This window comes from Capra hircus, chromosome 7 (genome assembly GCF_001704415.2).
Source record: "Capra hircus breed San Clemente chromosome 7, ASM170441v1, whole genome shotgun sequence".
In the NCBI taxonomy this organism is placed as follows: domain Eukaryota; kingdom Metazoa; phylum Chordata; class Mammalia; order Artiodactyla; family Bovidae; genus Capra; species Capra hircus.
The window spans coordinates 12,609,015-12,624,799 of NC_030814.1; the positions used below are offsets into that span (position 1 = coordinate 12,609,015).

Below are 15,785 nucleotides of genomic sequence, written 5' to 3' on the forward strand. Positions count from 1 at the left end.
TGGCGAAGAAAGGCTTAGCTAGTAGGAGGAGAAGGGGACCACAGAGGATGAGATGGCTGGGTGGCATCCCCGACTCAATGCACATGAGTGTGAGTAGACTCCGGGAGTGGGTGATGGACAGGGAGGCCTGGCGTGCTGTGGTCCGTGGGGCTGTGAAGAGTCAGACACGACCGAGCGACTGAACGGAACTGAACTGAACTGACCAGAGACAACTTCGTTTTCTTTCCCTCTGTTGTTTAGATTTCTTTCCCCACTAAGCTTTGTCTTTCCATGATGAGGGAAACCTGGGTGTCCAGGGGGAAGGCAGAGCTCACAAAGACAGCCTTGACGATGATGGCCTGCTCAAGAAGCCCACAGCCCCAGGACTGAGTTGCCTGAGCAAAATACCTGAGTCTAGTGCTTTACTTTCGTGCTGAGGGTGGTGGAATGAACGTGGCGTGTGTGTGTGTGTGTGTGTGTGTGTGTGTGTGTGTGTGTGTGTGTGTGTGTGTGTGTGTGTGTGTGTGTGTGTGTGTGTGTGTGTGTGTGTGTGTGTGTGTGTGTGTGTGTGTGTGTGTGTGTGTGTGTGTGTGTGTGTGTGTGTGTGTGTGTGTGTGTGTGTGTGTGTGTGTGTGTGTGTGTGTGTGTGTGTGTGTGTGTGTTAGCCACTCAGTCACGTTTGACTCTATGGGACCCCATGGACAGTAACCCACCAGGTTTCTCTGTCTGTGGGATTCTCCAGGCGTGAATACTGGAGTGGACTGTTTTCATTGTTTAGAAATTTTTAAAAAGTTTTATTTTGGTCCTGGGTACAGCAAAAGGAACTGCAGTGTAAGATTTTAGGTCTTTGTTTGATTTCACCAGCAAAGGCCATACCACCATGGAGACAGGCCCTCAAATAGTAACCTTCACATGCTTCTGGGGGGCTTTGGAGAGAGTTACAAAAAGAGAAAAGAAAAAAACAAAAAAAACAGAAACAACCAACCACTGGAGGTCATGAAGCCACAGAGCAATTTGTTGCTGCACAGCATGGTCACCAGATGTGGGGAAATACTTTCCCAAAGGGCAATTAAAGACCAAGCATTCTCGCTGTCTGCTTGAATTTATGTTAAAAGATAACTTTTCCCTCTCTCCTTTCTGGAAAGGGCAAAACCTTTGATCCTCACCAAAGTGAGGGAGAAAACAAATTGTACTTATGTATTTGCTAAAAGCTATGATAGGCTCAACCACAACTGAAACAGGACGATCTAAAGTACTTCAGCGTCAGCTGTCGCATTCATATACTACGCGTACTCATAAGGCAACCAGCTGTCCCCAGATTATTTTCAACACGATCAGTAAAAAGTACAGAGTTTTGAATGGCTGAACACCAAATAGGAGTGACACGTGACTGGATAGAAGGTTTGGAAAATAAATCTCTGGGCTTGTGAAAGACACAATACAGCTGACCCCTGAACAACAGGGGAGTTAGTTGCAATGACCCCTGGGCAGTTGAAAACCCACATATAACGTTACCGCTAACCCTCTGTATACAGGGTTTTGTACCCAAGGATTCACCCAAGCAGGGATCATATAGTACTGCAGTATTTACTACTGAAAAAAAGCCACATATGTGGACTGGCTGGGTTCAAACCCATGTTGTCCAAGGGTCAACTGTAAAATTTCCCATGCACACAGCAGTTATTAATCTCAAAAGTATCATGTGAGGGCTACCCTTCCAAGCCCTCAATTATCTGCAAAATTGATGATTTTCTGAATTTTCAATGGAATTGCCTTCTTGAATTTTCAGTGCCATGTCTTTTCAAAAACTATTACCAGGTTTTATGCCCTTTGAGTCTGCAATGATGAATTGTGGCTCACTGCTTTTCTTATGACTTTGCAGCTATTAACTTTATAACATATAGCAAATGCATATTGTAATATACAGATAGGAAAAATTATGTCACAAAAACCAGAAAAAGAAAAGTTTACTTGAGATATAAGGTTTGGAAAGGCAACCTTGGGTTTTATTGGGAACTGAAGTGTAAATAGTTTTAAGTTCCCCTAAGATGTCTAGACCAATGTATGGTCTCCTTTGATCAGGGTGATGACTTCTAATTTTAGACTTGTGACACCCCAGGGTGTCTCCATACAGTCTCTGGAAGTGTACTAATATTCTCTCCACAAAATGCCAAGTAAATTAATTTAAATTCACTTAAAAACTATGCTACATACATTTGGAGGCAAGGCCTGGAATCAAGAGAACAGTCCTTAGGTATTATAAAAGCATGCTAGCTGTCAATTACATTTTAGTCTAACCCAACTGATGAAAAGATACAATAAACAAAATGAAATGATACAAAATAAGAAAACCTGTATGTGTGATTTTATAGTTGGAGAAGCAGCCAAGGAGCTGGTTCCTTGTTGTTACACTTTTTTTTAACAATAGAAACATTTGAAAAAATTTGTCTATGGGTCTTCCTTGCTATCTACAGGCCTTCTCCAGCTGCCCAGGGGGGCGGGGGGTAATCTCCAGGTATGGGGGGCAGCCTCTCATTGCGAGGGCTTCTCTTGCTGTGGGACACAGGCTCGAGAGCTCTGACTCAGTAGAAGTGGTACGTAAGCTTAGTAGTCTGGAGGCATGTGGGATCTTCCTGGACCAGGGATTGAGCCCACGTCCCCTGCATAGCAGGTGGATTCTTCTTTACCACTGAGCCACCAGGGAAGCCCCTGGGACACCATTTTTGTGGAAAACCCTTTTGGACCTCTTTATTTACTAATGCCTGAATCAGCTTGGCCTGACAACTGGAAACCCAGCTCCTTGCCACCTGTTTGCACTAAGACTCTGGTGACTTAAAGCTGGCTTCCAGGCTCCCTCTTCAGTGTCAAAGTTTCTTTAAAATGAACAAACAAACACCAACCACAGATAATGGCAGCTAGACGTGGTGAGCTTAATTTTGTCAGTTTTCCCCTCTGGCTGACTTAAATTTTATCCTGAGGTTACACAGAATTAGGTATTACTGCTCTGCAAAATCCACTTCTTAACTTCCCCGGTCACCACGTTTTACTATAGCTTCCAAGTTTCCAGTAAGATTTCCTGATGAGTCGTGCTCTTTAGGCTTCACGGCGCTCTTTGTTCAGAACACCCACTGCAGTCATCTGATAAATCTGAACGTGGATTTCTTCAAGAGCCACAGAAATCTGCACTCAAAAATGACATCACTGGAAAAAAAGAACTTTTTTTTTCATTAAACAGGCCTGCCTTTTCCCTAGAGAACCCAACTTCACTGTTTCCTTTTTATTTTTCGTATCATTGCCTATTTAAACTTAGACCCACAAGAATTCCAGTGAGAAATTTTTTTTTTTTACTAAGTAACTTTCATTTAATCCTTCATCCACCTTCTGTCCTAAGCTGACCAACAGAAGTTCCTTTTAAACAAGGTCTTTTGTATTGTACTTCAACAGTCGTCTGAAGAATCAAACATCTGAAAGTTACAGAAGAAAAGAAGAAGAAGGAAAAAAAATAAGTACACTTGCCTTATTTGTCGCAGTAGCACTGGATCCAGGGACCACGGGCACGTTTGTCACTTGAACCGAAAGATAGTTATTGTCTATGAGTGGCCAAGCCCCTTCCACTTTGCATGTCTGGAAGTGATCCTTGAAAGTTCTAAGGTGAGGGTCTCCGAACAAGCCACAGAAAAGGTAATTGGGAGGGTTCTGGCCCCCGCCCCTGTGATAGTTACAAGGGTCATGGGTCACTTCCGGGTTGGTAGACGATGTGGGTCCATCCTTGGAACAGTTTCTCTGGCTCATGAGGTCGCTGATACCCAACACAGCAGAGTGGTACACGAGGTTACCACGGCAGGCTTTGGAAGTCCGCTGGGTGCAGCCAGCGTAGGCACGCAGAGCCTTGCAGAACTCAGAGTCGAAGCCATCGACGGCGGAGTTCAGGTGTGAAGTCAGGGACACAAAGTCCGTGGTGCATTTCTGGATTCGACACTGGGCTGGCTGCTGGCAGTCACCTAGGAGAAAGAAGATTAAGACCGAATGTTTTTAAAAGGCTTCACAACTTTCTGAGCTGCATGAGAAAAGGACATTCTCCTCTGGGAACTGTTTGTTCTATTTCCTATACTCCTATTTTAAGAAGGCCTTCAGAAATAGGGCTGCAGTGTGGCTTCTTGGCCTCTCACAAAGTCAGCCACTGGGAGAACCACCGCCTGCAGCTGGTTAACTCAACAGCTAAAGCGTGGGCCACTGCGAGTGAACAGGAGTTTAGCCAGGTGTTCTTAGGCTAAACTACAAGGGAACAACAAAGGAAATATTTTATCAACTTTGCTCTTGTTTATAGATTTTGAGAAAGATCCCTTTGCTCTAAGGCCAAGTCAAAGATGTGAACTTTGTTTTGATTTTGAAAACTGCATAAGTAATTTGCTTTGAAAAGCACAGTCTATACACAAAACCATGAGTAAAGCCTGCACACTTCAGGGAGGGGAAACTCCTAAATTATAGCGTGATTAGTTAAAACACCTTTACCTGATTCTACTCTAGCTACAGGGGAAGAATACCAGGAAAAAAATCCAGGTACTAAGTTACTCTGTCTTTCTTGAGAAATATTTACCGACAAATTGCATGTAAACTAACACACGTAACCCCCTGGTTTCTACAAAGTGTAAATGATCGTTTAAAAAAATTAAGTGACTGATTTGACCAAGCTAGGTATTCACTATCCCATAACATCAATCACTCCAGGATTCTAGCTCCTCAACAGTTCACAGTAAAAGTATGCTAACTCAGAATGTACACAACACTGACAGGTGATTCCACCAACTATGCTTTTTTCTAGAAACAGAACCGGAGACAGAATTCTTTGCATATATATAAAACTACTTTCCCCCCTTAAATCAATGATTCACATAAACTTAATGATTTAAGTGAAGGTAACATAAAGTAATGAAAAATCATACGATTACTGCCCTACTATGTAAACAGTAAGTTTTCAAATTATGGTTTGCCCCTAACTTTTTACACAAAAGTTTGTAAAATCTCTCAAAGCACAAAACCCACAATAAACTGCCAATACTAGGTCAGTGTGTGTACTAATCAGTTTAATATTGTATTCCTTAAAAGGAGAACACCAGAGTCATGGAAAAGAAAAACAACTTTCTTTATTGTTCACCTCAAATTTTATAGAAATGAACTGTAACACATATTTGTGTTACCTGCACATTCCTTATAGGTATCTCAACTATGGAGGAGCCTCAGTCTCAAGTCTTAGGTTCCTCATTTGAGAAATGAATAGGTTGTTCTAAAGTAAATTCTGTGATCGTTTCTAGGCATGAAATATCCGAGGGGGTGCATCAGTCAGTAGAGTATTATTAAATGTGTAATTATTCAAGATTTAGGCATAACAAAACTTCAGGATGATATCAAGATTTAGGACATTATCTGATAAAGACTTAAAACTAACCCTAATAATCACTGTAGAGAGATATTTTAGTCTTTTCAGTAGTAAACTGCTTTTAAATGAGTGAAATAGCCTGTAATCTTTGTTCATGGCATCAGCTGGGGAAACGAGGAGTAGGAGATGACCACCTTGTAAGGCACTTCCCCAACCATTCCTAAGTTTCCAAAACCAAAAAGGGAAAATGTAGTCAAGACTGGATATCTGACTTAACACAAGTAAAAGAGGAGATTAAAATATTGTAATATTTTGGAGCTGTGAATTTACAGCTATTACTTGAAGGCAGTAAATAAAAATCACAGATACATCTTTCTGCATTTGGCCTCTTTCACGGTTTCTCATTCCAAAGCTGACAAAAGCAGCTCTAGTATTTATAGCATTCTTCTCTACAAAGTAGATCAAATCATCTTTCAACTGTTTTTACTCAAAAAGGCAGAAGGGGAAACAAAAAAAAATAAAACCAGCCAACAACCCCCAAAGTGGCATTAAAGCCATTTTACAGATGGGAAAATCAAGGCAAAGCGACACTTAAGGCCTTGACCTGGCTGGACTGTAAACTGTGAGCGTGAAGCCCAGGACATGTGCCCTTCCTCAAATCTCATTTTCATTCCCTCAACAAAATTTCTGATTCTCAAGACAGTACTTAATAGCTTAAAAAAAAAAAGTCAGAAACAGCAACATCCTTTCTCTTTTTCTTTTAAAATCAGATTCACAGCAAGCAGTAAGCAAGAAAATAAATATATGAGCCAAGGCTCATTCAGTACCGAACAGCTTTTGGACGACACATAAATGACAACACAAGGACTGCCCGCTAAACTTGCAGTGCTTATTCTGTTCTTTTTATGGTCTATAAAATCTAGCCGAGCGTACGCTTACTTATAATTATTTCAAATAGTCATAAAAATATCAAAAGTAAGACCAGCATGGAAATGCAGATGCAACTGTTTAGAAAGGAAAAGCAGAATCTAGACTCCCAGATCCTTTTCGGTTCCCTTCCTCCCTTCCCCACGCCCTTTTTCATAGCAGGTAGGTGCTGATTCCTTTGAGAAATCTCACACAAAACACAGTTCCTTGGATTCCTTTGTTTTGGATGAGGTTTCTAACAGATTTTTTGAATAGAGACGGTGGGATGTAGGAGGGCTAACCAGAGAGAAAGTGTATGTGGGTCAGCAGTTTTAGCCCCATCACAGGCTCCTGTATATAATGACTAATTTGCAGCATACACCCAGAAATATCCAGGCTTCATGAATTTATAATGACAATGCACACTTTGCCTGTAAGAGGCGGTAAAGTAAACCTCCTGTCAAAATGCCAAGACAATGCAGAGCAGAAACAATTCAAGGATGCAGCCAAGAAAACCATGGAGTGTATGAGTAAGCAAGGAACTCCCATATTGGATCTCCATTCAGGAAGTGCAGAGGTTTGCTTAAGAAAAGGAAAAAAAAGAATAAAAGTATCCTTTTCATTTCCCAAGGGCAGAATTCAAAATCTGCAGCTACAGACCTATTTTTTCAGATCATACCATCTATGATCTGACCGTATTTTCATCCCAGTAAATGAAATTTACTAAAGGATTTGTCAGTCTAGAGCTCTCATGAATGATCCAGACATAAAGACCTCACCATTCAAGGCGGTTTCCGCAATGTCAGGCCTGCACGGGTGAATCTGCAGCCCAATCATCAGATTATAATAAAAGAAATGAGATATGCTGAAATGAATTAAGTGAAATGCAGAGCCATCTGGGGTGTGGAGGCAAATTATAAGGATCCGGGCATAAAACATATGGTGGCCCATCTGTAAAGAGCATGAGGTGAGGCTGGCTGCTCTGAGGAGACACAACCCCTGCATTTCAATAGCACCATTCTTCAAAGAACTCTCTCAAAAGGAGCCCTCCTTCCTAAAACCAGATTAATTGCTTCATTCCAACAAGGTATCCACAGATATCACTCACTACAGCAACTCTGGGTAGAATCTAATGGGGACTTCAGTGTGAGCACATTAGGATATTGAGAGGAGTTTCACATTCCAAGTTCTTGAACTAAGGCACCTTAATTTTCTAAACCTTTAAACCAACTTCTTAGGCTTTTCAGAGGCCATCGAAGAAAGCTTCAAGGACCACATTCCAATCCTGTTACAGGACCCTATGGCAACTAAAGGAAACAATATCTATGCAGTCAAGAGGGTCACAGTCCTGCCCACCAGCTCAATTTCCCTTGCAAGAAATCTACACTTTGACATTATGGACACTTTTTTTTCCCCACAGAAAACACTCCTATATTTTTTGACACGTCATAAAAAGTTTTCCATGCAACCGTGAGCAGACTGACTTTATTTTCTAAGGTTCTAAAATCACTAATTAAAAACCTTCATCATTGTAAAACTTGCTATTTACACTCTCTATTTAAGACTTCAGTTTGCTTCCACAAGTGACAGTGTTAAAATGCAGCTGTTACATCACAATGCAAAGTTACGCAAAACTAAATTTAGTCCTCTGCTCAAATGTCACATTTTTTCCCCATTACTTAAAAGACCTCCCGGATTTTTAACACTGCTGGTATGACTTAATAAATAAATAAAAATTAACTCTGGCACAGTTGGGTGGCATTACAGTTCAGTATTCTCCAGATCAGAGTGTGGTGATTGCTGTCCCACAAATACAGGACAAAAAGATCTCAAAGGATAACGTATCTAATGCTCTAAGTGCTCTCAAACTAAAAGATAGATTCTTTTTCAATTTGGCACTGAAAAAACTTTTTGTCTAGATATACTGCTAGAAATGGTACCTATTTGTAAAGGGTGTTCTAGATTTTCCCCCCCAGCTTTCTTGAGATATAACTGACATGTATCATTGTGTTCATGAAAAGATCTTAAAAAGAAAAACAGGCAAAACAAGCTAGAAGGCTCATCGTCGCTAAGACAAAAACGTTTTACTTCGCTAAGAACGGATTCCTCACTGCTGCTTCCACCGGGGAAGTTCCCGAAGGCAAGAGATCGGTCACACTCTCCTGGAACGCCCCAAAACACGCGGCTAGCCACAAAGCACGAAGTTTTCCCAAAGAGGAGGTGAAAGCTGAAATTAAAAGGGGCTTTCGCAAATACGAAAGCGATCTCAGTTTAAAGAAGTTTTAAGTGACTTCGAGATGAACCCCCAGGTTTTCAAACGGATAGAATTATCTTCCCATCGGGAGCCATTTCTTCGCCTCGACGCCACCCCCAACTCCAGGGCAGCAGCAGCAACCAGGCTCCTCGTCTCCTCAGCCTAGGAGGCGGCGGCGGAAACCTGATCCCAGCCCGACTTTCAGTAAAACACCCATGCAGAGAGCAATAGAGCATCCGGAACGTTTGTCTCGGGAGCGCAGCCCCCCGCCCGCGCCGCTACATCTTTGATAAGCGGCTGCGGGAGGAGAGATCCATCCACTGTCCGAGCAGAAGGCGGGGACGGCGGGCGGGCGGGAGTGAGGCAGGGCGAAAGGCCGCTCCCGTGTGCCCTGGGCGCGCCGCTCGGTTGGCGGGTGTGTTCCTGCCGCCGCGCCGCCAGCCGGGCCACGGTGCGGGTCAGGAGCTGGGGAGGCCTTTCCTGCCCCGGCCAGCGCCTTCTGCCCCCCCGGGAGTAGGGGGATAGGGGAACCCAGCCCCCCTGGCCCTACAGGCGGCTCCCCACCCCCAACCCGCGCGCGCGCCCCCCTTACCTGCATGAAGCAGCCCAAGGCTGAGCAGCAACAGCAGCAGCAGCGCCAGGGGCGGCGGGCCGAGCCCGGGGCGGCGGCGGGGGCGGCGGCGCGGCTCAGCCCCGGCGGCAGCGGCGGCGGAGGCTGGGGCGGCGGCGGCGCAGGAGGGCGATGCTGCTCTCAAGCCCATGCCCGTCCATGCAGCTCTCGTGGGCTCCGGCGAGGGCGGCGGCGCGGGGGCCGTGGCGGGTCCCGGGCCGGGGTGGCGGCATGGGCCGGAGGGAGCGCCCCGCTTCCTCTTCTTCCTCCTTCAGCCCCGCGTCGGACGCGGGCCGCCGCCGCCGCCGCCGCAGGAGCAGCAGAAGCGAGCCGGGCGCCGCGGGCGGAGCGCGTCGGCGGCGTCGGCCGCGGGGAGCGGAGGCATCGTGGCGGCCGGAGTCGGCGGGCGAGCGGGCGGAGGGCGGGAGGAGAGAGCGGAGGGCGGGGAAGGAAAAGACACAAAGACGGTGAGCGAGTGCGAAGCCCGGCAGGCAGCGCGCGCGCGGGGCGTCCCTGGTCCAGCGTGGGCTCGGCGGGCGCGGAAACGCACCGGACGGAGCCCAGAGCGGCAGCCCGCAGCCGCCGGCTGCCGCGATCACTCTGTGCCGCGGAGGCCCCCGCGCTCGATCAATCTCAGCCCCGCACTGCCGCCCCGCCCCTCCCAACGCCCCGCCAATCCGCGCCGGCCCCGCCCCGCCTCTCCCCGCCCCCTCTAACTCCATTGGCCGAGAGGCGGGAGCTGTGGACCCAGTCGGCCACTCATAGGGCCCCAAGCGCCCGCCCCGCCCTCCGGCCCCACCCCTCCGGGCCCCCGCCCCCGCTCCCAGCCTCCCCGGGGTGATTCGAGTTCCGCGTCCCGCCCGCCGCCAGTCGGGTCGGCGGCGCTGCGGCCCAGCCTTCCCGTTGCTAGCTGCGGCCTCCACGCTCCCCTCCACCCTCTCCTGCAATGTACTGTCGCCCCGCGCCCAGTGGAGACGGGCGACGGCAGCTCCGTCGTTACAAAGGAGCCAGCCTTTGGCCTTTCCGAGAAGGAAAGTGATCGCGTTCAACGTTCCTCTCCATAACGCATTTATTTAGATCACCAGCCCCCGACCCTGTCCCTGCCCTACAGCCCTGGCTCCTCGGAGAAAACGGGCGCCTTTATGCCTAGCGCCCGGCGGCAGGTCCCTTCGAGGCCAATCGCATCTGCTGAGCCGCGTTCTGAGCCGGCTGCGGACTTTTTTTTTTTTTTTTTAAGTAAGTTCCGTTCAGTTCAGTCGCTCAGTCGTGTCCGGCTCTTTGCGACCCGGTGGACCGCAGCACGCCAGGCTTCCCTGTCAATCACCAGCTCCCGGAGTTTACTCAAACCCATGTCCATTGAGTCAGTGATGCCATCCAACCATCTCATCCTGTGTCGGCCCCTTCTTCTCCCACCTTCAATCTTTCCCAGCATCAGGGTGTTTTCAAATGAGTCTTTTTTTTTTTTTTTTTTTCAGTAAAGCCACCGCCTTCTGAGCCCATTCGGGACTTTTGGTAAAGCCAGTCGCGTTGGAAATGCGAATGTGACCCGTGGTCCGGAACGAATCGGATGGCCTGGGAAGGTAGCCACCAGCTCCCTGGTGGAGTTCGCGGGCAGCTGGTGTTCCCGTCACTCTGACATTTTTCCCTTCCTGAAAGCAGTTGGGGAGGGGGTTCTGAGAGTAGGGAGGACGTCTACGTGTTCTGTTACACTGTAGTTAGATTCATGAGGATAGTGAGTTTTATTGCAGTGTAATTTTATACCATGATCTGTTGTTGCTCCGTGGCTTTTCCACAAATGTTCATCGTCTATTAGCAAATTAATTCAATAGCAGGTCCGTTTCTACTTTTGCGATGGAATGGTTGCAAAAATGAGAGGGAAACCAATTGCTGGCGGGAAAGGAGACTTCCAGAGATACAGAAAAGCATGTTTTATGAGGTCGATGATAGGTTCCAATTTGTTATCAGCAGGTGTGAAGTGGTATCTAATCTCAAGAATGGCCTCAAAGGCCAGGAGCCACTTCATACTGTCCTCGTCTTTGCCTTTCTCCAACACTGCAGCGTTCTTGCCTGGAGAATCCCCTGGACAGGGCTACCGTCCGTAGGGTCGCAAAGAGTCCGACATGACTGAGCGACTTGGCACAGCACAGCAGCACCGCAAACGGGAATGGGCTGCCATTTTAAATGAACTTATATCCAAGTCGCAGTCTGCAACTCTGCTTGCTACATTACTCACAATCCCTAATTTAGGAATTTTCGTATCAACCACGGACGTGTTAGTATTCCACATGTTAAAAAGTGCCAGTCAATGGACCAGGATAATTGAGGGCAAGCCCTCCATCACTCCAGCTTCCTCATTACACACCTTCTGAATTATACAAACCACTAGCTCCCTAATGAAGGATGCCTATCTATTTTTACTGCAACTTTTCATTACTTACTTATTACATACTATGATGACTCAAGTGGTAAACATACCTTTCACTGCCCACGATATAACCCAACTCTTGTGTGTATCCATAATATGCTTAATAGTAGCTTCAGAGTTGCCCGGAGAAATGACTTTTTTGGGGGAGTTATGGAATATGATTTTTAGGTGATACTGTGAAGTAAATACTGTTAAGCCCCAAATCGATTTTCTTGCAATTACTACATATTACCAATGAAATCAAGTCAATGAAACCCTGGTAAACCTCTTTTTCAAAGTAATCAAATGTAAACAGCATCTTTCAAAACATTTTGCTAACAAAGACTAATAGTAAGATGTTTCCTCTTCCTTAACCCAAGATTTAGTTCGACTCCTATGAAAGAAGAATCCCACTTTATTGACCGTACTTTAAAACATATAACCAAGAGTTAAGGATCAAATTCAGTTTAGTTTGAGTTCAGGAGTTTTTTCACTCCTGATTTTCTGTAATTTTCCTCCGTTTCCTCTTCTCCCTTCTATATCCTGTTCCTTAAGTACATGGTTGCTCTAGATTTTACCAACAGAGGGCACCCCCGAGTCATTGCACGTCCTAGCGTCCTGAAATGGAACTATTGTTCTTTAGAGGAAAAACTTCATTTCTTTTGAGGTGCTTTATTGCTCCTCTGTTGTAAACATTTGACAAGCCCAAGATTTATACGTCTAAGGATTCACTTTTTATTGCTGCATAAGTGTTCAGCATGCTAGAGGAAAATGTTAATTTTCACAATTAAACCGCAAGGTGGTTCTTATTTTCAGGACATTAGGTTAGTTGACACATTCCCCGGGTACATTCGGACTGTTAACAAGATCCGAAGTCAGCTTGGGAAGCAAGAGCGTGGTGAATGGTCAATTATAGAGTACCCACTTCCCCAGCTAGAATGCCGCAAGTTAAGGAGTCTTTTAAGACTCTACGAAGAAAAATCTGGAGAGGGAGCTAGAACACAAACATAAAATCGATGACTTATAAAAGTTTTATATTTTAATAGAAAAGAAAACCGTGACGTGACAGCTTGCACAACTCAAATCCATCCCGTTTCTTGCCCCTTGTATTCTTCCTTCCTTCCTTTTTATTTTCAGGAAGAAAAGAGGAAAGCAGAACAGTACAATTAGGGGACACAGGAAAGCATCCCATAGTATGAACGTGCCAAATGGGTAGAAATAAAACACATGCCAGCAACATTAATGGATTCTAAACAGACGTGGTTTCTTTTCGGGAACCTTTACATGATGTCTAAACTGTTCCCCTGAAATACACAGAATCTCCATTTCCAGAAAGCTACCAGGACCCCCTTCTAACAGACCACCCCGGGGCAGAGGAGCCAGGAATCAGAGCTAGGGCTGCGATGTGTGCCACCCATTTGAGAGGAAAGGTTCCCCACTGTTCCCCAGCAAAGCCGGGGAGAAGCCCGGAGTCCTACAGCCCGGCGGCTAGCGGCTTGTGTATCGTACTTACATCATTCTTAACCCTTCCGCTCCTGGAGGGGGCCTGGTGGGATCGGGGGACCCCTGAGTTCCGGAACACGCAGCACCTGGGTGTGACAGAGGATTTCCAGGGCCGGGGGTGAGCGCTGCGCCCCCGGAAAGAGAGGGCCCGGGGCGTGCGTGGGGCTCATCACCCGCTCGTACCCGACTGGCCCCCGCGATCCCTGCGGGCTCAGCAGCGGCTCGCGCTGCTCAGAGCGGCAGGTGCAAAAAGCATTTGGGAGTCGCTTGCCAGCGCGCGGAGGTAATGCGCTTCCTGTCCATTTATCTCAGGAAACCAGCGCAGCCTTCCCTTCCAAACAGAATTAACCTCTCATTAGCCAGCCACTCATTCCCGAGAAGGCCTTAAAAGCTTTACCAGCTCGCTAATGTATTTAGGCTTTTCTTCCAGGCAAACGCAGCCGCTGCCGCGACTGCCATCAGCCCCTGGTGGCTGGGGGTGGGTGGGTGGGGGGCGTCCTCTGGGCTCCCCTGGGAGCCAACCGCTTACCTTCTCCCCTCCTCCCCCTAGCTTCAAGTCAGGGAAACTCTGGCCAACCCAGATCCCCAGACTGTAATCGCGGGCAGACCCGACACCGCTGAACCGACTTGCAGCGGGAAACCGCCCCAACAAGTCCCCACTGATTTCGCGAGCGCCCGTCGCATCAAAGCCTCCAGCTCTGTGAGCCTCACGGAACCAGCGAGGGTACCCGGGAAGGAACTTCGACGGCCAGCTGGGCCCGGGTCGCGGGTGCTGACTCCCCATTTGGGGCTCCAGCCCCGTTCTCAGCACTGAGCAAGGTCGGGGGTGGGGGGTGGCGTGTGTGTGTGTGGGGGAGGGGAGGCAGTGTTCGCCGGGATCCCGCGGATCCAGCCGACGCCGGGAGTGGGGAGTCCAGTGCGGTTCTAGGTCTGCACGTGGCAAGAAGGGGCCTTTGCAGAGCTGGGCTTTTCTCACCCTGGCTCCCCGCCGCCCCGAGGCGGGCAGATTTATACCACACAGGTGGACGGAGACCTAAACAAAACAGTCCCGGTCGCTGCCTGCCGCTCGCCATCCCCCCACCCCGGCCCTCTGGCCCACCGCAAACTTCAGCAAAATAAACAGCTCACCACAGGCATTCTCTTGTCCGCAGCACGACGCTTGCCAGCTGGGAAAACAAGCCGCAAGCCACGCGGCCGGGGCGCTGAGCGAGGCAGCGCGGCGCCCGCTTCTCTTTCCCCGGTGGGGGCGGCGGGAACCAGGGGGCGCCGGGGGGCGCTCCGCCTCGCGGTGGGGTGGGGGGCTCGCTCTCCCGGTTCCCCGACTGTGAGGGAGCGCCCGGTGAGGCGCTGCGCCCTTGCAGCCCCCGCGATCTCTCCGGCTCCCTAGGGGAGGGGGGCGGGAGGCAAAAAGCCCTTAGCTGCGTCCTCACTTTCTCCAAGCTGCTGTCTCTTCCCTTCCGTTATCAAAGACCAAATCTAGGGGGTCTCCACCCCACTCCTCCACGTCTCCCCCTGCCGGCGCGCACCGGATCTGTGCAGCGCGGCTGCGGAGAGGCGCGCAGCCGCGGGCCAGGACTCCCAGCCTCCAGGTCCGCTCGCCCGTGTTTCCCCTACCCCGAGGGCCGGCACGAAGAGCCTTTCGCGCGGCCAAAGCCACCCTCCTCGCCGGCTGCATTGCATTTTGCTCCCCGTCCCCCGCCCCGCCCCCTCGCACCAACCTATTCCCGGTTGGTGGCTGTGCCAGCTGTCGCCAGGGCAGGGCGGCAGGGAACGTGGGCACGTGGTTCCTACTCTGCGCTTTTCCGCACAGACGCGGATGCCCTGCTTTCCACCTTTCTCTCGCTGCCCACCAGCGGCGTCTAAATGCCTTCCTCCCTTTCCATACACGACCTCTGAATGTCTTCCTAATACGTCTAAACTAGGGAGGGGGGCAGTGTTGGTCCTCTGGAGTTTTGCTGAAATAAGGAATCCAGCCATTTGTCCCGTCCCTCTAAAAGGGGTTTGAGTTTATAGCTTAAGACAAGCCCAGGACAACGATTTGGGAATCACGAGGGGAGAGAGGGGCTTCCCTGGTAGCACAGTTGGTAAAGAATCTGTCTGTAATTCAGGAGGTCTGGGTTCGATCCCTGGCTGGGAAGATTCCGCTGGAGAAGGAAATGGCAACCCACTCTAGTATTCTTGGCCTGGAGAATCCCATGGACAGAGGAGCCTGGCGGGCTACAGTCCATGGGGTCGCAAAGAGTCGGACACGACTTAGCGACTAAACCACCACCACCAGGGGAGAGAGACATCTAAGATACAGGCGAGGAAGTGTGTTATAAAGAACAAGCCCAAGCGCAGGCAACGTTCAAGGGAAGACAGTCCCTTGGGTAAGAGCAGAAGGCGGGATGAGGGGCGGGGGGGCTAGAGGGAAGGGACTAGCTGACTTTCCAAAGTTGAAAATAAGCATCACTGTTATTTAGCAGTAGCTATGATTATTCTGTGCTATCAAGGCCTGAGACAAGCAGGCCGCGTCTCCTCGTTTGGACAAACAGTCCAGCGTCTTGACCTAGGCACTTCACTTTTTGCCTCCCTAAAAGTTTCTCCGACCCTCTCTAGCTTTCCTTCGCCTTCTGCTGTCCCGCTCTGGTGCTGCTTGGTTTGACGCTAGAGGCAGCGTAGAGCAGGGCAAAGAGGGCGGGGTGGGGATCCAGGGAGCAGGGTCCTTGAGGGACTTTCTGAAGAGAAGTCAGGCAACTGATGTCTTTGGCCC

At 48.7% G+C, this 15,785-nt stretch overlaps 1 protein-coding gene across 1 annotated transcript in view; it reads right to left on the reverse strand.

The window, feature by feature from the left end:
* The window catches only part of RGMB (repulsive guidance molecule family member b), a 28,794-nt gene extending 14,353 nt beyond the window's left edge, over positions 1 to 14,441 (reverse strand). Inside the window, exons 1-4 of the mRNA XM_018050011.1 lie at positions 14,162 to 14,441; positions 13,044 to 13,119; positions 9,109 to 9,395; positions 3,496 to 3,980 (exon numbers count right to left, since the gene is read on the reverse strand). Of these exons, the coding sequence (XP_017905500.1) occupies positions 3,496 to 3,980; positions 9,109 to 9,395; positions 13,044 to 13,048 (777 nt within the window). The 5' untranslated portion in view covers positions 13,049 to 13,119; positions 14,162 to 14,441. The remainder of the gene's footprint in view (positions 1 to 3,495; positions 3,981 to 9,108; positions 9,396 to 13,043; positions 13,120 to 14,161) is intronic.